This window comes from Falco naumanni, chromosome 4 (genome assembly GCF_017639655.2).
Source record: "Falco naumanni isolate bFalNau1 chromosome 4, bFalNau1.pat, whole genome shotgun sequence".
Lineage (NCBI taxonomy): Eukaryota > Metazoa > Chordata > Aves > Falconiformes > Falconidae > Falco > Falco naumanni.
In genome coordinates this window covers 87,949,268-87,970,298 of record NC_054057.1, presented here as the reverse complement: position 1 = coordinate 87,970,298, position 21,031 = coordinate 87,949,268, and the positions used below count along the sequence as shown (strand labels likewise).

At 51.2% G+C, this 21,031-nt stretch overlaps 1 protein-coding gene across 1 annotated transcript in view; it reads right to left on the bottom strand.

Moving 5' to 3' along the window:
• Window positions 1-12,062: 12,062 nt before the first annotated feature.
• The window catches only part of USP31 (ubiquitin specific peptidase 31), a 34,343-nt gene continuing 25,374 nt past the window's right edge, over window positions 12,063-21,031 (bottom strand). The window contains exon 16 of the mRNA XM_040590965.1: window positions 12,063-20,224. Coding sequence (XP_040446899.1) covers window positions 18,687-20,224 — 1,538 coding nt within the window. The 3' untranslated portion in view covers window positions 12,063-18,686. The remainder of the gene's footprint in view (window positions 20,225-21,031) is intronic.

Genomic DNA, 21,031 nt, shown 5'->3' with positions numbered 1-21,031 from the left:
CAGCACGACACTGAGCTGTGCAGACCATCCTGTTGGTTTGCTCCAGGCACCCATCACCGTGGTGCCAGGCCTAGGCAGCAGCACCTTGCCAGCCTCCACCCCACAGTGCCTGCACTGCGCGTGCCGGTGCAGAGCAGCAGGGCTAGGAGCTGCCCGAGCATCGTGCACCCCAAAAGCTCCCGTTGCTCGGGAAATGCCACTGCCCCACAGAGCAACCTTGCAGCTGCAGCAGGGAGAGGTCTCCCCGTGTGCGGGCAGCAGGCAGGACCTCACGCAACTCCTCCTCCCTGCCGCACCTCTGCTCAGCAGCCCTTTGCCACCCCGAGTAATTGCCGCTTGCGTACCCTAACGGTGCAGTCAAAGGGCCCGGTCGAAAGCTGTGATCTGACATAAGAAGCAGCCTGGGGAGTTTGATGTAATATTTATACAGTGCCTCATCTCAGCGTTTGATGTGGCGGCGCAGCAGACTGGTTCCTGCCGTGCAGGTAGGGGACAACCCACGCCCTGTCCCCATCCCCAAATCCCTGGGGAGCTGGTGCCCAGCCCAGCCCGGGCGCTGCAGTCCCCAGAGCACTGTCGGGTCCTGCCTGCACCCCTGCCCACACAGGGTCTGAAAACCAGACCGAGTGGCAGCTCACACTCCACAGCTCCCCTGGGAGTGCCGGCACTTTATGGAAACATGATCCAAAAATACTGTCACTTCAGGGAAATGGGGAATGTATCTGGAAGAAACTTTATAGGAGGAATTTCTAACAAGTTTAACATTTACCCAGTTTTGTATCTTCTTTAGCCCTTTGGGGAGAGCTTAATTTCCTATGAAATTCAGGTTGCAGGCGAGTTTGGCTGCTCAGCCAGCCAGGAGAGTGGCTCAAATAAGTGATCTCCCTCCAACTGACCAGGAGCACCAGCCCGCAGGAACACGTGAGCACTGGAGCCCTGACAGCCTGATAAATGTCACATTAATTTCAATTATAATATTTAAAACCTTGCAGAGTACACAAGGATCCATCCAACACCAGCACAGAAAGGAAAAAATTTTCCTCGCTACTCCAGACAGGCCATCTTTGCTTTGCTGACAGTTCCCCAAATTTAATTATCCTTCCTTCACCAACTATTTATCGCCGTTTCCCAGGAGGTAAGGTTCTCTGGAGGATGTTTTTATTCCCAGGTGTTGTTTGGGCTGTTTCAGTGGTTCTAATTTAATTGCAATTCTCTGTCATCTGAATGCAGGATAGGGAGCTGCACGGGCAGCCAGGACCACAGGTACCCAGGCAGGTGGGAAACTGCTCCTCTGGAACGGCCAGGGCTGGATTTCAGCCCAGGCTCCTGCTCCCTGCTGGGGATGTACCTGGGGGGCAACAGCCACAGCGACACCCCCAGACACCTCCCAAGCCTCACAATGAAAATATCTCCCGGGGCACAGGCTGGGGGCTCCAGGCACTGCCCCTGCCAGTGGTCATCCAGCATCTGTCTGCCCTCAGAGGTGAGGGGAAGGGATGGGCCCCTGCCAGCCCTGTCTCAGCTGTACCTGTAATCCCTGTCGCTCACGCTCAGAGCCGGGATGCCAACCCCTGCGGCCGCTCTCCCCCCGGGCTGATGGAGGTCCCTGCTCCAGCCTGGGGCTGGTGCTCTGCTTTGCATCTCTGACATGGGAAATGTAGCGTGATGCGCAACATTACGATTGAGCTGACAGCCAGCAGCTCCTGCAGCTCCAGCGTGGCTGTTCACGGGGGTTACAAGCCCACCAAGCAGACCTCCAGCAGCACCGCAGCGAGCAGCTTCAGGTACAACCGCACGTGACCATGCAGGACATGGGCATCCCCAAAGCTGTCGCTGCTCTGCGGTGACACACCGCATGCCCCAAAGCTGGATGGGGACAGTGGGCACCTGATGCCAGTGCCCAGCCCCTTGGGCCAACACTGATGCAGGCTCAGTGCCCCTGCCAGTGGCCAGGCTGCTGCTCACCCACCTGCCTGCAGCGGCTGCTCCTTTGCTCAGCACCACTCTGCACCCATCTCCTGCCGTGGCAGCACCGGTGCCCAGCGTCCTGACATGCTGACTGTGGTGAGGCTGCCAGGGCAGCAGCCTTGGAAGGGAATTTCTAACGACCCCTGCCAAGGGCAATTCACAGACCCACAACAAACAGATGCAAATGCACAAGTGAGAAGGAAAAGTCCCTTGGATTCCCTTTAAAACATTCAGTAACAGCAAGTGAGAGCGATATATTATTTAAAGGCTCTTCCAAGGAAAGAAAATAATTTCAGCTTAGTTAGCTTTTTAGGACAGCCTAAGTAGAGAGCAGGGTCAGCAGAGCTGCCAGCTGCAGTGCAGGCGGTGGGGCAGGGAGATGCACGGAGCCTGTGGCTGACAGGCAGGCTGGCACAAGGCACCGCGGGACTGCCAGGTTCCTGAACCCTGAGATGCTTTTGCTGAAGACCCAGCCCCACTGAAGGCAGTGTGGGGCAGCCCCCAGGCTGCCAGGTCTGGCCCAGCATGGGCACTAGTGGCTCTGGCCAGAGCAATCAGGGGACAAGGCACCCGGCTCCTTGCAAGGGTGCCAAGCGGTGTGAGAAACCAGCGGTGAGGGACGAGAGCAGGGCACAATGGGCACTGCGGTGCAGGGGCACTCTGATGAATTAGGTGTCACTGCGTTTAATCCAGAGTCATTAGCCATGCTGAACACTCGCATATCATTTGTTAAACTAATGGATTGCTGGAGGTCATTCGGTAGTAAGAAAGGGAGAGAAGGGTTGTTAGTTTTTATCAGACATTAATTGGCCAAAATCGATTACTTATTTGGCATTTGCAGTGTATTAGGGGTGTTTCCCCCTGCAGAAGCACCCTGGCAGGCAGGGCAGAAGGGGTGGCAGCAGCTCCATGGCAGGTACCACAGCATCACCCGGGCACAGGCCGGCAACCCGAGCTGCAGCATGGCTCCGTCCTGGGATGGACACTTGGGCAGACGCCACCATGAGTGGTTCCCATCCACACACTCCCCACCAGCTTGTCCCAAGCTGCAGGACTGGGGATCAATGAAGGGCACCCTGTACCCATGCAGCCACCCCACGTGCCTGGGTGCTCCATGCCCACAATGGCGCCTGCACCCAGTGCTGCGTCTTGCCCCAGCCCTGGGCACTGCTGCAGACAGCAGCTCCAGCAGCTCCCCCACCTCCACCAGCGACACTCAATGTGGCAAGGAGCAGCAAAAATGATCTGGGAACCACTCAGGTGATACCACATTTATCTAACAAGCTTCCACATGAAAACCAGCATTTGGACTTACTGCATTCTGGCTCAAAATTTGATTACATTTTTCTACAGCTGTAAATCTGCCTTCCTTTCTGCAACATTATTATTAAAGCCAGTATTGAATTGGTGGTGTGATACGTAAAATTTCAATCCTGGCTTTGACATTCCAGGAAGTTAAAAACCAATTACAATGTGCTTTGCCTCGGGACAGAATGAATCATTGAACACAGCCACTTCACCAAGAGAAATTAAAGGTTGAAGCAGCAACATGGGGAAGGTATTAAGCTAAAAATCAAAGGTCAATTAAAGTAAAACTGAGTCTATTTTATTTTTAATATTTTGCTTACATTTTCATTCCTTTCTGATGAACAAGGAGGCAAAATAAACCTGCACTTTTATTTATTTGCCAGGTAGTAAATCTGGGCTGAAGTTGGTTTCAGGAGGCTAAGAGGAAATGTTCAGGTGATAAAACTCCCAACCCAATAACCAGCATTAATCTCACCATAACAAAGCCAGCAGAGCAATGGGCCAGCATGTACACCCTCCCTGCACAAACAGCAGCTGCCACGTGGCAGCAAGGGTCCCACCTCACTGCTGCTGCTGCGACCACTGAGCCACCGTGGTCACCCAAGCCATGAAGGGAGCGACGCACGTAGGAGGTGCCCAGCACCTGGGGGACACATGCCCCGGTCACCGTCATCCCAAGCCCGTGAGGTCCTGCTTGGCCCCAGAGCTCAGCTGTGCCATGTCAGGACAGGCAGCACCAACTCCACAATGCATGGAAGGTCAAATTCAGCGCCGAGGTGTGCAAAGAGCTGTGTCCCCCACAGCCAGCATCTTTCGGACTGCAGAGCCCACCAGGATGTGCCGGGAGGGGACCACAGCAGGGCTTGGCAAAACCAGGTGGCGTGGCAACTTCTGCCGCTTTGGCTTTGCAGGGGGAGTGGGGGGCACCGCATGCACCCATAGCGGATGCCCCACACTGTGTGTCCCCTACAGAAGGGAACAGCCAGGGCAAAAGGCAGAGTGTCACATCTCGTGTCACACCAAGCAGCATCACACCGCAACAGCGTCACGCTGCATACTGGTAGTTCTGCTCTTGGCTCCAAGGGGCACCCACCTGGCCTTAAGCCCTGAAGCCCCTGCCCGCTCTTTTCCAAATAGGGGGCAGCAGCTCTCCATCCTCACACACCTCATACCAGCGAAACTCCCCCACCCCCCAGAAAAGAGCAGAGCAAGGCCTTTTCCAGCAGCAGATCCGCCAGCTGCTGCCACCAGTGTGTCCCAAGGCTGGCACCAGCCCCAGCTGCAGCTTTGCCAGTCCAGGGCAGACCCACCACAGGTACCCAGGCCGGTGGGTAACCAGCCGCGCTGCGCATCCCTGAGCGATGGAGCCAGCACCGCTGAGGGACCAGAGCTGCCATGGGCACCTCCTGGCAGCAATGAGACACACATGTGCACACACGCACACAGACACACACACACACAATCCCCCCCCCCCTCCAGCACGGTGTGCAGAGAGCACAAAGCGGGCAGCCCCTCTGCAGCCCCCCACAGGCAGGGACAGACCCCTGCAGGGCTACCACCCACCACGGCACCGACCCACCGGGCAGCACCCACGGCTCGGCCTCGCTGCACATGCGTGTGCATGGCAGACCCTCCTGCCTGCCGCGGCAGCGCGCACTGTGACGAGCCCTGCTGTACGAATTGCTTCACACATAAATAAAGCAGATGTCTCCCGCGCTCCTTGGAGCGGAGAGCCCCGGAGAGATGATATCACAGCCCATAAACTCATCCAGCAGCGGGAGTGAATCGGCACCACCCTCCGCTCTTAACCAGGCACAAAATGAGCTCCGGTTCGATGGGCTGAAGTCTCCAAAGGCAGCGCAGGGGCAGGATAGATGCCAGCACAGCACAGGACCCCACAGTGGCAGATATTTACCGATGTCATTAGAGCAGCGAGCAGGGAGGCCGGTTATCTCCTGAGCTGTGGCAGAAGCTGTTGACCCCTCCTGTAAAACAAAAGATAAGTTGTACTTTCCGCTTTCTGCAGCAGTATGTCATTTGCAGATGCCTTTTACGCGTGGACTTTAATAGATAATCCATACCCTTGAAGCGGAGTATATCATCTGCTCGTTACCGATGATAAATCATTTGCAAAATATTAAAATGCTTAGAGACTGTCATATGGGCTTCATGAATTGCTTTGCAACACACACACTTCTGCCTATTAAAGGAGAAAACGTATTCATTGTGGACCCAGGCAGAGCTATCAAACTCCGCTTTATTTACAGTCTGGAGTACAAAGCTATCAGAGAGGCGCAGCGGTGGAGGGAGAACCACCTCCTGGCCCCGCCATTACCGCCTTTCTAGATAATCTGACCCCAGCTACGGAAACTCATTAAGGTCGTTAGGAAACGCACCAGTTCTCCAGGGAGCTGGCTTCTTTTAGATTAAAAAAGGGAGCGAGAGCACACGTGAGTGCTAACTGCGTGGTTTATTCACATCTATACGAGTGTGCTAACCGCAGGGAAGGAGTAATCTAATATATTCTCAGACAATTTAAACTCATTTCAATAAAAAAAGAAAAAGAAGAAAATGGCAGGGAGAGCAGATGTTACAGTATTGGTAACACCCCAAAGAACAAACCGACAGCACTGTGTGCCACAGAGACGGCACTTTCAGCCCCAGACGCGGGCTGGGAGTAATGGGATGCCCAGGGAGTGACACAGCCCCGGAGCAGGCGCTGCCAGTGCCAGGTGCCACCGTGCCGGGTGCCACTGTGCCACCTGCTCCCAGGAAAGCACAGCCACAACAGCTCCCAGGGACCCCGCGCACCCAGGGACCCCAGCATGGCAACAACCCACGGGTCTATGAATCCACAACCAGCCTCAACCTGCAAATCTACCGGTGTTCATCAACAGAGAGCGGCCAAGGGGCCGGGAGAGCTGGAGCAAGGACAAGTGAAAGGGCTTGGAGGCTTCCCAGCATCAAAGCCCTCTGCTCACCACAGCACCCTCTGTCCCCTGCCATCCCTGCCTGCCCACTGGCCACCAGCTCCTTGTCATCCACAGCAACAGGACCAAGCTCCAGGCAGGGACACACAGCCAGCAGCACACTAGGGACCCAGGTCCTGCGACATTTGGGGCCAGGACACCCCAGCCAGGCCGTCAGCCACCAAGGGAAGAGGCACAGGAGGTGCACAGGATATACCCTCACCAACTCCAGCTTGTTTGGTAAATAACGACTTCATTATAAATATTCCATAAGCCCAGGAACTGCAGTGCATTAAAAAATGATAAGGTCCTTGCTTCCCGAGCAGCCACTCCCCTGCGCCGGGGCCTGGAAGAGGTGTTTAAAATCAGATGTCAGCTAGGGCCGACAGAGGAATTTGTTGTGGTGCTGATTAATAGTTTGAGAAATATTCAATACCTTCAGGAAGGATCAATTTATCACAGTTTGGCTCAGACCGAGTGGAAACATACAGCCATGCACACCGCATTCGTTTATTAAGAAATTCAGGTCATTATGTCAGACATGCAGTTTCTTATTATTTTTTCACTGGATGAAACTAATGTGGAAAAAGGGCCATGCCGGTACCTTGATAAATTGCTCCAGCAGCCAATGATGTGCTTGTTTCCCCCATTTAAATGTCTCCAGAAAAGAGGCGGCAGGACGAGGAGGGATACAGCAAGCGCTCCCAGATGGGTGGGAGCCTTGGAAAGGCACAGAGTGAGCGAGCAAACCCCTGGAGCTGCAAAATCATTTGTTCTGTGGCCGGTCTCTGCTCCCCAAGTTTGTGTTCCCGTACCACAGGGCAGACTCTGGGGAGCTGCTTGTCCCCCTGCTGCAGCTGGGTGTGGGTTGGTGGCAGTGCCAGCAGCCCTGGGGGCTTGCAGGAACTGAGCCCCCCACCTGGGCAGCCAGTGTCCCCAGGGGAGGTGGCACAGGGGGGACAAGCCCCACAGGGTGCTCGAGCTCCTGCACGGCCAGGGCAATGAAGCTCCACCAGCTCCAAGGTGCCAGCCAGCCCTCCTTCGGGAAGGGCCTTGCACCAGGGCGTTACAGCCTTTGCAAACCAACATAGAGGTTTTGCAGGTGCAAAAACTGAGCTGCCAACCCCGCAGCCACGGCCACACAGCAAGCTTCCAAGGACCAAAGGCCAGCATGACAAGGAGCATATCTCATCAGCACAATGCTGCACTCAGGTGTTAATGAGAGACACCATCAGACAATCCAGATATCCTTGTGCCCTTCTCTGCATATGACAAAAACCTGCACAGAAGTTTCCCCCGGCAGATGGAAAGAGCGATGTTACCAGCGACCCAACCCTGCAGCCCTTCAGCTGCCCCAGTTAACCATCAAATAAGAGCGGTGACTGTCCAGCAGACAGGTGAGGTTTCAGGAGCACTCTCAGGGCTTCCTATTGGCCTCAGAGCTTTCAATTAGGTACATATGTATTTATGAAATATTATGACAATTGAAAGCCTGTTAAGTGTTACAGTAAAAATCCCTATGTACAAAACGACTGGGGCATCAGCATGGCCTTAACTGCTAAATCCATTTGGTAATCAGGTTAGGCTGCCAGCGAGAGGCTGGTGTCAGCGGTTTTTATTAAAAGCTGGGTTTTGCTATAAGAGGTACTAGTTTTATGTTACCATAAATTGTCAACAGTTGGTCAGATCCCCACAGAGAAAGGATCGATACCCAGCAGAGGGGAAAAAGTGCTGAGAAAGGAAAAGCGATACTCTAATTAGAACAAAATTTAAGAGTCCAGGGGTATGGATGACAGTGCCTAATATGTTATAATTTATTGACAGCCTCCAAAGATTGGGTTTTGTTCTGGTTCTCAGAGGCAGCCAGGTGTTAATAAATATCCCAACAGACAGCAGCTGCCTGCAGGCAGTGAGCAGGCAGCTCCTCGCTCATCGATCCTCCGCACCCTCAGTGATCAGCACAGGCAGCAGCCGTCCTCGCATGATGGAGCTGCTGCCGGGTCAGGCTCTCCAGCCAAACCAGCGGTTTTCTTGGCTCCCCTGGTTTGCACATTGGCTGCGGGGGTCTGCTGGTGCACACCCCCCACCGGTAGCGGGCAAGCTGCAGCCCTGCAGGATGGGTGCCTTGCTGGCTCCAAGGCCAGGCTCCCGGGGCACGGGGACAAGGTGGAAAGCTGGGGTCCCCCCCGTGGCCAGTGCTCCCCAGGGTGTCAGAAATCTGCACCTCGTTTCACAGTAATCTAATCCTGGCTTAGCACAGTGGTAATCCCAGCTGAGGACCCGAACATCTGTGAGCCCCAGCTCTGTGCCCAGACACAGCCTCCCCTGCTGACCCAGATTTAATAACCACTTGAGTCCTAACCTGCCCTCACTTCATTTCACAGCACACAACGCACCTGCCATCGGACCCTCATAAACAAGGAGGCAATAAAATTTAATCACTCAAAGATCAAAGTTCTCAAGTGTTTTTCAATTGTCCTCTTGCCACCCTCCCAGCTAGGTTAAGGGAACTGCAGCGGGCTCTCTATTAAATAAAATGGCCATAAAAACCTGGCTGGATTGGAGAAATATTGGCAAATATAATAAACAAAAATATATTAACTCTAATTCCGTGAAGCCTTTGGCTATATTAATATCTCTTTAATGTAATCGCCTATAAATAAGTGATGACCCCATGATTCAATATGACATCTGTCATTCCCATTTCCATACAAGACATGAGGTAATTACTCTCTGGTATGCAATAAAAGGATGGGTCTCGTATGCCATGACCACCCGGTGCAGCCACCAGCTCCTCCACCCAGTGCCTGTGGGTGGCCCTGGGGCCGCAGTTCCAGCTCACCATTCCCAGTGGGATGGATGGAAAAGTGGCCAAAGCTGTGCATGCAGCTGCCTGGCATGGGCTGGCAGTGCCTGTGTCCCCACATGACCCAGCGACATGCTGGGCAAGGGGTAATGCAGCGTGGCTTTTGGTAAACAAGCCAACTTCAATATTTCCATAATTGCAGCTAGACGATGGGAGATCAGCAACAGCTGGTGATGCATCTGTGACTTGGGGACTGAGGGGGGATTCATGGGTGACCCTCACCTGCCCCAGGCAGTAAGCACTGGAGCAGGGGGCCCATGGCACGCACTGACCACCAGCACATCACTGCGAAGCTCACTGCTGCCTGAGCCACTGCCCCGCGCTGACGGCCCCCTGCCCGCCTCGCTGTGCCCTCCGGCTGCTGGGTGGGTGAGATGAAGCCCAGAGCCTGCGCCAAAACCAGACTCGGGCTTGGTGGGCACACCCAGGGGACAGCAGGCAGGCGGGGAGCAGTGTACATCCCACGTCCTGGGCTGGGAAACACACCAGCCAAGGAGAAGTGGCGAGCCCCAGGCTGCAGCCAGGTCTAAGAGCCCCCCAGGAACCCCTGTGCCCCCAGAGGGGGGTGGGAGCAGTGACCCCCAGCGCCCTCCCTGCAGGCACAGGGCAGAGGCACTGCTTGGCCCCCCAGCCCTCTCTAGAAGTGGTCGGTGGGACCCCGACACCCCAGGGATGTGCAGCCAGGGACCTCCCGGGTCTGCAGCTCCTGGAGCTGGGCCGTGGTTCTAGCACTGGCTGCTGGAAGACCACAGCAATCACAGGTGCCAGCGCTGTAATTTAAGAAAGCCCTGTGCAATCAGAAGGCAGAACAGTCCCTTACAGGCATATTTTTCACTTTAGCTAGAGCTCTGCTACCAGGGGAGCGCAGCAGCTTGCAGCAAATGCAATGAAAGGTAAATACCCAGCCATCCCGCCCCGCAGAGCCGAGCGTTTGCTCTAGCAGTATAGCAGAGGTGACAACCAAACAGCAGCAGCCAGCCACAACTCCACAGTACGAGCCCATGAGAGTCACGTCTCTGCAACCCCACGTGAGAGCCCCGCAGCCAAGGCTGGGAGCCCAGATGGCACAGCGCGCGTCAAACTGCCTTGCCCTAGCCATGCTCCCAGCCCACAGGACCTGCCTGGCCAGACCAAGGCAGCCCCAGCAGCAACACCAAACCTCCAAGCCCACTTCTCCAGCCGGAGCACTGCTGTTATGTATTTGGGCAGGTATGTGATGCTGCATCTCAAAGAGTTGGAAGACAAAAGTATGCACAGAGGACGACGGAGAAGGAGAGAAGAGAGGGGAATAAAACCTTAAGAATAAGAAAGTTGCATTTAAAGGTAAGTTTGTGAAACATGAGCATCAGCCCCTAACTACACCGATCTGACGGCTCACTCAAGCAGGAAGATCAGAGTCCAAGGTGGAAATGCCCCCAGGCAGCTCCAACCACAATTCCATTTCTCCCCCCTGTTCTTCAACCAAGATGACACACTGGACTGCTAAAGCGTTTCACACCCTATCCGCCCTCCAGACTGGAGCCCAGGCAGCCCAGCAGCCACGGGGACGGTTGCCCAGCCATGCCTGGCACAGCTGCAGCAGCCCACCCAGCTGAGGGTGTCACCTGCAGATGACTCAGCCACCCATGCAGACCAAAAGGTCCTCCCTTCCGCAGCTGGAGTAATGGCCTGTCCTCCTCCCACCTCGCTCCATCCGTCGCTCCATCCTCCTGCCAGGCTGAGAGGAGGCGGCAGCAGGAGCAGTCCATCTGCATTCCTGCCCAGTGGCCCATGCTCTCCTCCATGGCTGGAGAGCCACCGCTGCACACTCTGCTAAATGAAACACAGTATTTAATTAGGACAGAGCTAGAGGAGCACACAGTTGAACACTCTGCTACTATCACTCTTGCACAGTTTAAGCCTCAGTTCAATAAAGAGCCATTAAAAGAGGCTAATATTGAACCATACCTCAAGCAGCAGAGCCACACGCTGCATCACTACAGCAGCCAGGGGACAAGGAGTGGGCTGGAGCACAGCCAGCACTGGCACCGCACGAGAGGGGACGTGGGGATGCTCCCCCCAGTGAGGGGAGCGCAGCCTCCGTGGCCCCAGAACACGCGGCCAACACAGATGGGAAGCCATGGTCAGACACCCACAGACAGAAAAGACCCAGGCAGCCACAGCCTTCAAGCAGAGGCCCGAGCTTTCTGCAGGGGCAGGAATAGGGAAGCCGAGCCCAGACACGAGGCATAGCCAGGTGGTCAGGGGAGACCCCACCTCTGCCTGGCCCCAAAGCCCAGAGGAACCAGATCACACCCCCCTGACCATGAGGCTCATGGACTGAACTCACCAACACAAAGGCTCTGCCCATGTCCTGCACCCCTCTTGGGTTGTACTGGCAGCAGGGAGCCCGGCTGAGCACCAGCAGGACCCAGGCTCTTGGTCTGTGGAGAGAGAAGCATCAGGGACAACACGGAGGGCAAGGCAGGAGCCTGTCTCCCCCTCCCCAGCACATGGGGTGGGGTGGGGTGGGGGTGTTTGCCCAAGGAGAGCAGAGAGGAGCCCTGTTCAGGATGCAGAGAGTTACCGAGCCCTTGCCCCCCTCCCATGCCTGTGTGGAGGGGTCAGAGTGGCAGGACCCTGTCCCCAGCGTACACTTCCCTTCTGCAGGGGCGTGTGTCCCGTGCCAGGTGGCACACAGCAGCAGCAGCCAGCATGCACGCCAGGACCTGCAGCTTTGATGCTGCTCAACTCCAAGAGGCTGATACAAACCCAAATGAAGAAAAAAAAGGGGGTCCCTGAGCGAGCCCCACGGGGTATGTGGCACCTGGGAGCGCACAGCCCGGTGCCCAGCAGTGTGAGCAGGCAGGGCAGCACATCCTGCGAGCAGGGGAGGGAGCGCGGTGAGGCTGGAGCAGCGGGGTGTGCAGCCGCTGCCGTGGACCTGGAAAAACGCTCACTCAGGCAGGATGCCTAGTAATAAATTTATTGTATTTTATTACATATTCCCCTTTTTGCACTTAATTCCAATTCCTCATATTCAAACTCTTCTTTCTGAAAGAAAATGATTTTTAACATAAAAATATAAATTCTGCATATTAAAAGTGCATACACCTTGAATAATAAAACATACAAATAAATAATAAAAGGCATTGACACAGTCTCATGCACTTGTTCTCAAATAATTTAAAATTTATGGTACAATGTTCAATCCCAAGTAAAGACAGCCTGCTTTCCAGATTACTGTACAGTTCAAAAACATTAAAATACAGAAGAGAATATCAAAGGTGTGGGCAAGCCCCACGTCCCAGTATCAGTGTACAGTGATGTGACATGCAGTTTTTAGAACTGTAGATATTCCAGTGTAAAATCTGACATTGTGTCCAGAAGAGAAACTGCATTTGCAACAGGACTTAAAATTCAATTTTAACCAATGGTGAGGCACAGTTGGTGAGCAAATCTGTACAAATTAATACTTGGAAGGCCACAAGAAAATAATCTAGCCACTTGTAGCCTGTATTCCCTTGTGTCACCCTACCCAAGGCAATGTAGCACCTAAAAATTGTTTCTTATTGCACTGCACAAATGCCATACAAACCTAACACTACCTTTCTTGCAGCGCGTTTGTGCTGCAGGGCCTAGAGTGAAACAGAATTTGTGTTTATACTTAGTTTTAATCTGTGTCTTTTAAAAAACACTATTTGCAGATAAATTGAGTGCTATCGCCTTTAAAAAAATAGAAGACTCCCTAAACCTTTAGACCTAATATAGATAACATACAAGTCTTCAGGTACTTTTATTTTACAAAATAAAGCTCCTAATAGGAAATGCTTTACGGTGCTTTTGTTAAGAAAACCATATAGTACTTTCATCTCACCACAGATTAAAACTAAATTTCAGTTCCCTCCGCAGACAACATTAGATACCGCCAAATTATTTTGGATTAGTAGGCAAATGACAGAGATACCAAAAGAAAAAAAAGATAATGGCAATAAAATTATTTGGAATGTCGTTTCCAAACCCTCTCCGTGCCAGCTGACTGAGGGGGACAGGCATAAAGCCCACAGCAGGAGCGGGGCCAGGAACCTGCCTGACACCCAGCCGCTGCTCAGAGCGGTGCCCTGCGAAGAGGAGGGTGCTGTGAGGCAGTGTCCCGCAGGGGCACAGCCAGGCAGCCCAGGAGGAACCCCAGGACCTACACTTCTTGCCACCCAAAAGTGCGGCTCACGAGACCTCAACCCCCATCAGCTGCCTGCTCTGCCCCATGGGCTACGACCCCAGCTGGCCCCGCGCTGGGCACACAGCCACCCCGGCGGGATCTGCAGTCGAACAGGAGCATAGCTCAAACACCACCACTGTTTAGGGGTGCAAATCAGAAGTACAGCCACCACCATGGGCAGCTGAGGCCCAGCACAGCTCTTCCTGGGAAGGCAGGCAGAAGCCCCATTACCAGTATGGGCAGCACACTGACAACTGGAAACCGCTCCCTTAGCACGGAAATTCAACAAAAACTCCTTTTTTTTTTTTTTTTTTTGAGTGCTTGTACAGCTACAGGTGACTGCCTCTTCTCACAACGTAGAACATGTCATTAAAGTTACATGGAAAATGGCAGGCTACATACAAAACACTGATCAGGTTTTCCCTGTCAAAAAAAAAGAAAAAACAATACAATACAGAAAACCAGTTTGTTCTCATTTCAACATTTCAGATCCCTTTGACATTATGCTACACTCCAGCCTTGTCAGTAATGCAGAATTCTGCAAAGAAAAGAATCAAAGATGTGCAAACAAAGCAGGAACCCAGGGACATGCTCCTATGTGCTGACACGCAGCTGCACCAAGAAACAGAAGTACAGACTCAAAGCAGTGCTCCGGAGTCTACCTAGCAGCTTCTGATACGGAAAGCACGGTCTATGGTTTGTATTAGATGCTTGCATAGTTAGTAAGTGCATGCATTTGGGTACAGCAAGAGAACTGCCATGCAAAACTGCCTTTATTACTGAGGAAAAAAAAGAGTTGATCATACTCAAGTTTCAGCTTTGGAAAGCAAACAACCCTGCAGCTAAGACTGATGAGGGCACTTACAGTGGAATAAGTGTACTGTAATTAAGCTGCTAGTTTTCTATCCTAAGCATCTTTTTTTTTATTATTATTTAGCCATATTTGATAAGTTTGAAAGGGTTAACAATTTATACACCCAAAGTGAGACACTTACAAGTTACAGAGAACTGCAGGCACCAAATTGTCTATCAAATGTGATTAATACAAATAAAAGGTGCCTCTTTAATACACGTCATTGAAAATGTGCTTATAATTTGTATACTACTAAACACTATCCAAAAGACACAGCCCAAAAAGTGTAGAAAAAAAAATTCTTTAGGTGACTCCAGCAGGAATCTAGCACTGGAATGAAGGCGCTGCTTTCCTGCACCCAGAGGGCTGATTCCAGGAACAGAAGCAAGTGTCAGACTGGGGATGGGGTGTGAAATATGAGTTACACGTGGCCGATGCAGGTGAGTTCAACTCAAAGTTGATTTGAAACATCGTAAAACCCTTCGCCTACTTTCCCCTGGGGCTCGCTTGGCTGTTTGGGAACAGGGACTGTGCTGGACCTTCCCCTTTCCAGGCATTTCTCACCAGCGTGAGGCTGCCCTGTACACCTCTGCTTTCCAGGGGATCAGCAGTGGGGTCCCAGACCCCAGCGCCCCCAAGCCAGGACAGCTCACCCCACAGGCAGCCACACCACGGGCACACGCGCCATGGCTGTGTGTGACTGAGCAAAGCAGACCTGGACAGAAGCCACTCTTGTCCCAGTCCCATGCCCAGCCACAAGACCGCCAGGCCCCACATGCCACCACCCAGGGGCAGGCGGAGATCCCTGGCCAGTGGTGACCTTTGGAAGATGGCAGAACCCACCTCCTCCACAGGCACAAGTGCTTCTGAAGCCAAATATGAATTTTAAGGAAAGAGGTGACCACATATAACCGTCTGCTTCAGAACAGCCTCAAAGCCTTCACTGCCCTAAGGATCAATGCACAAACCCAAGGTGGCACTGGCACCTAGGACTTGGAAGACCCCTCTCTGGAGTGTTCCCTAGTACTGTGCCACATCCTTACATCTGGACAACACAATACACACAGACAGGAATTCTTATGCATGAAAGGGCTAAGAAATAAGTCTGCTTTAAAGCAAGGAGAGAAGACTGATGCTGCTTTTCCCCAGGTCACTTTAAGTAGGGTCTGCAATAACCTATGTTCAGTTTTAGAAAGATTTACTTTACATCAATGATGAAGCCAGGACTTTAACAGCAATGAGGCTTGGTTTTATACTCACAACGAACATTGTTGTTTCCTGGACCCACACCCTTCAACCCTCTCCTGCAAGACAAAGTTCACGTACTACTGGAAATTTGTGACAAGAAAAAGCAGAGATGCAGAGGGGCAGCAAACGGCTGCCTTCCAAACTACACAGTTACAGAATCAACACTGCCACAGAAGAGGGACTGCACTTTCCAGGTCCTACACAGACATACTTTCCACATTTTGCATGGTGTGTGCCCTATATACAACACGAACTACAGTGCACTCTTGTAAGTCAAAACAATTTGCTTGAGGACACCCTAAGTCAAGCCCTCCTGAGCCAGAAAACACACCACATGCTGGCAGCCCACTAAAGAGGACCAACATCTCATCTGCTCCAATGCAAACGTACTATCAGTATGGCCTCTTCTGTCCAGCCCGTGCTCACTTGCAGAGTGAGAAGCCTGTCCACCAGAGCTGCTGTTTTCAGAGGGACAGGTACAAAATCCAGTTTGGCAGCATACACAGAGTAGATAGTGCTGGAGCTGGCAGAAATTTCCACCAGGAATTATGGGGAATACACAGAAAAAGAGCTACATTGCATATCATGGGATTGCAGAGGTTCAACTGCTTTTAACATCAGCTGCTGGAACACCAGGACCTCCCATTCCCATTTTGTCCAAATGGGAGCTCTAATGACCATTCTCATGCCCCAAACGCAAACATGTTGAACTGGCGATCAGCTAAAACACCAGTTTGGACAGTGCTTCAGATTTCCTTCAGTCCAGGCATGCAATAGAGGAGCAAAACCACTTCAAAAACCATACACCAGCTTCCAGTTTAAACTTCTTCAGTGAACGATGGCATGAAAAGAAAATGTCATTTGATAAAAATAACCTTTCACAAATGTCCCATGGTAAAATGCACAGAAAACTAGGTTCTGTCTATTAAAAGATACCAAACCAAGTTAGCACTAGCTACCAGAATTACATTCTTGCTAGAAGAGTTGTTACAAGAGAAGAGCCAACACAGTGCAAGACCTTAATACAGATAAAACCTTAAACAAATACTTCAACATCAGCATTTCAGGGAGTAATTTAAGTACTACAATGTGAAGCAAGTCTTATCTGCTCTGCTGGATATAACACAAAAATAATCCAAGAATAATCCAAGTCATACATTTAAGAAGCAAGTAATGCAATCTTTGCTTCTTGTTGCTGCAATAAATGAGACTGAAACAATACCTGGGAGAAGAAATACATCAAGGTGGTGGTCATGTTCAGGTTTAAAAACATAGTCCAGGGCACAGAGTCCAGCATATTGTTAAAACATGCAGGCTACTGGCACTGCTGCTGGGTTGCGTGAAGGCAAGTACTGCAGAACATCACTGGGACAGAGCGAGGGTTATACTGCAGGTGGGCTCACTGTCACACTGACCAGAGCTCTGTGGTACCCCCAGCTCAGCTCCACACACACGCTGCCTTTTCTCCACGGTATCAGCTACCACCAGAACACTTCTCTCCAAAGCTTGCTGCAGATGTGTGGCGAGCAGAGTATAAAAAGTGATCATGGAGCAGTAATGTGCCTGGCAGACCTGGAGGCAAGGTTTCTGGCAGGGTCACCAGCACATCAGCTCAAGACAGGAGGTGGAACAGACTAGCTCAGAGTCACTACTTCTCTGAGGGCTGTTTGTTACGTTGACAGAAAAGATGTACAAACATGTCTGTCCACAAGCTAAGCCTGGAGAAGCTTTGCCACACAAGACTGTATGACAGGCAAAGACCTCAATTCAGAAGACAAGTGTACCCAGCACACTGCCCAGCTGCTGCCCGTTGTGACCTACAACAGATCGCTGCTGTACATAAAGGATATGCAGCACATTAATAAAACCTCATGAAATTAAAAAAAAAATTACACCACATGTGTATAAAAGGACTTCAGGAATCCAACTTTTAAGAGGAATCTTAAAGAACTTGAGGAATCTCCCCTGTAAGAAGAGCATGTAAACAAAGACATCACTAGATGTAGTGTTTTAACCCTGATAGAGACTGTCATCCAAACAAGAATGGGGATCATTTCGCCAAGAGACATGTGGTAGCCAGAGCCGCCAGGGAAGGTGACAAGCATGCCAAAGGGAGGAACGCAGCAGTGCTCTGGAGAATGTGAAAATTCCTCTGCAGTATTTTGGTACAGCCCCTCCAACCCACACGAAGAGGCTTGTTCAAAGCATGCTCAGAGAAGGCAGAGAAGACACGACAACACTTGGCTTATCTAAGCATTACTCCTATAAATAACAGATGCTATATTCACACCACTACGATTAAGCATCTGAGCACATTAGGAAATGCTTCTTCTCAGGAGTGTGAGCAGGGGTCTGAACAGCATCGCTGCCATTCAGGTGCATGAAGACAGCTCTCCTACGGCACTGCAACCATCTCCTGCCTAGCACTTTCACAGGTACAAGCTGGCAACCAGCTGATGCTTAGGGATTTCTTCTGTTGTTTAGTGTAGTGTTTCAGAAGGGAGAAAGTAATTAAAGAGGATAGGGTAGAGGTCGCCTTAGGTATGGACAGAGTAAAACTCTTTGTAGACATAGCAACAAAATACATAGGTTACATTTCATGGGGAAAAAATAAAGCTAACTTTCTGCTGCTGGAATGCAAAAATGAAATCTTTTACACAGACACCCATACACATGGACACACAGGTACTTTTCTGTCCATCCACTAATGCTAGTCCCTCCTATACTGGCTGAGTATATACCTGAGAAACAACATTAGTGTTGAAATATTGCCCTTTAGAAAGCTTGAAAAATGGAGGGGCGCAGGGAGAGGGAGTTGAGAGAAAGCATAAAGAAGCGGCAGTGTCTCCTTTCCAGTTTCCTTCGCATCCTCCACAGCTCAGAACAAGGCCATACACCAACATGGACACAGCCTGCTCAGAACAAGACCAAAGGAATATCAGTTCACAGCTCTACAAAGCACACTAGTGTCAGTACAACTGGGTTTCAGACTTCAAACCCTGAATCTGAAGAAAGTTGTTGCATTTTCTATAAAGAGACTCCTGTACAAGTGCTATGGGACTGCTGCATTCACGTTCAACAACGACTCCAGCTATACTACTTGCATCAGTGCTGGCTGCCTGTGGCTATTTGGTTTGATGGCAGAATCAAAAGGCGCTTTAACAACTTGCAGTTAACTTCTCCTCAAAACATACATTAGGCACATGAACAAAAAAAACAAGAGCTCAGAATAAATTAGCTTCTCAGCAGAAGAAAAGACACCTGGATTGCAGCATTTCACTGAGGTTCCAGAGAAGGCCGTACAGACACCTGCATGCTGGAAGGTAATTTTTTCAGCGGCTTGTCAGCAGATTGCTTGCCACTGGAAGGAGGAGACTGGACTCCGGGATCTAGCTGGGAAGACTTGGACTTGCGACTGGATAGCAGAGAATGTTTGTTGGGTGTGGCATCTTTTGGGACAAGTTTTTCTTTTGCAGTAACGTTGGCATTGGTTTGAGAGGCTGGTGGGACAACGCTTTTCTCCAATTTGTCTTCCAGCACATTTTTACTGCCTGACTTGGAACTGCCACTCCCTGTCTTCTTTGAGAGCATTGTTGTCTTTCCCAAGTCTGCTGATCTTCGGGTCTCCTTCTGCCTTAAGGCTGACTTGAAGAAAGACAATCCTTTCTCTTCAGACTTGCTGTCCCTCTTCAAACCAGAACGCACACCAACATTTGGAGACCGTAGGTTGGCCATGGAGGAGCTCCGCACATGCTTGCTGTCTACTGCCCTGCTGTCACTCCTAGAGTGGCTTATCCGCGGGGAGCTCGTTCTCGAACTGCTGGTAACACTTGTTTTATCTGAACCCAGACTTATCTTGGAGCCCTCCCTGCTGAGGCTTCGGTCTGAAGTCCGGCTCTTCCCAGCAGAAGAGCCCTTAGTCAATGAGCCTGACGGGGTTTTCTTGGCAGCTGTGGAGGACGGAGAACCACCTGACTTTTGCTTCTGTTGAGCTGATGGGACAGCCACCTCAAGAGGCTTCGTGCTATGATCCCTCCTAGCCTGAGTGGGAGCAGGAGATCCATGTCGCCCACTGGCCCTAGAGGAGTCTGTCTTACTTCTAGATCGGGAAACTTTCTGGGAACTCTTTTGTGGAGGAGAAGAGTGAGAGACTTTGGTCTCTTGGGTAGATAAGACTGTCCTTCCCTTCCTCAAACTTTTTTCTGGCTCAGAAACTCCCTTGGAGCTGTGAACCTTCTTAGGGGTGCCATCTGCCTTCTCTGCAGCCAGCCCTGTCCCAGCAGGGGCTTTCACCTCTTTGACTGGAGAGCTGTCCACAGAATCACTCTGATCAACAAAGGCGATTTGATTGTTGTTATCAAAAGGGTCCAAAGCAGGGTGATTCCTGTCTAGCTGCACAGAGCTTTTACCATACCCATCTGAAAGATCTGAGCTAGATGTCCTTACAGACTCTTCCCTGAATGCCCCTTCCATGACAGCCAAAGGAGCTCTGCGAGCCGTCCTGTGCTCTCGCCGACTGCCATCACAGGGCTCCAAGTAGCTACTAGAGAGATTCCTCAGGCTGCCAAAGCAAAAAGTGGAAACTTTATCATCAGCAGCCTCCCCGATCTTCTCCAGGGTGGAAGCAGACGTATGTACAGGGGAATCTCCAGAGAAGCGTGATGGAGAGTTGGAGCGCAACTGCAGTTTTGCAGAGAGTGACCATGAGGGCCTGACACCATTTTCACTCACTGCCAGTGGGCTGGTGACAGAAGATCTAGATGACAAGCTCTGACGCTGCACACTTCTTACAAATGGCCGAGTTGAAAATCCTCCTACAGAGAAAGAAAGCAACATCCTCAGTGTGAAAGCCAAGCCAAGCCTGCAGCTGGTTTATCCCATCCATCCACAGAAACCATTTCCCTCAGTCAGACAGCCCACCTACACCACGCTGTAGGCCTACCTCTTCATGCCTGCTGCAGACACAGCTTCTTGCGTGAAAGCTGAGTAAGAGATTCAACAAATGCTATTTGCTAGTGTTCCCCCAGAAGTAACTTGCTGAAGCCTGTAACTGAAAAATCTAGATTTTCTTCTCATCCCTGAGCAGGAGGAGACCAAACAGGTTCTGCACCTTGGAAGTCCTTGAAACTACCAGTGAGTTCACCACCTATGATTGTGCTCCCAGAAATACATTTTTCTGTATTAACATACCATCCTGTAAAAGGCAAAGTAGGATTTCCTACCTGTTTAGATAAATGTATTTGTGTTAAAAACCACAAAGTACAATAAGCATTTTAGACATGCTAGGTCTGACGGTTATCATAATGCTGCTGCAGGGACATCTATACCCACTTCAAAATGCTCAGTGACCTGCAAAGCTCCACATTTTCAGAAGTTATAAGGCACTAGGTGAAGGAGCCAGGCAAAGCTAGGAACTGACCGGTTATGTGCACTCACTTCTCTCCTCCCTGGAAGCAGTCTGCACAGCAGCAGACAATTAGCACCTATGCTAAGCTGCAGCAATATGTCAGCCTCCCTGCAAAGGTGCTGCAGTGAAACCCAGAAAAAACATAAGTACAAGAGTTCTTGAGAGGTTTCATCGACTGCATTTCCTTGCTTTAAAAGGCTCTTGCCCTGCTCTT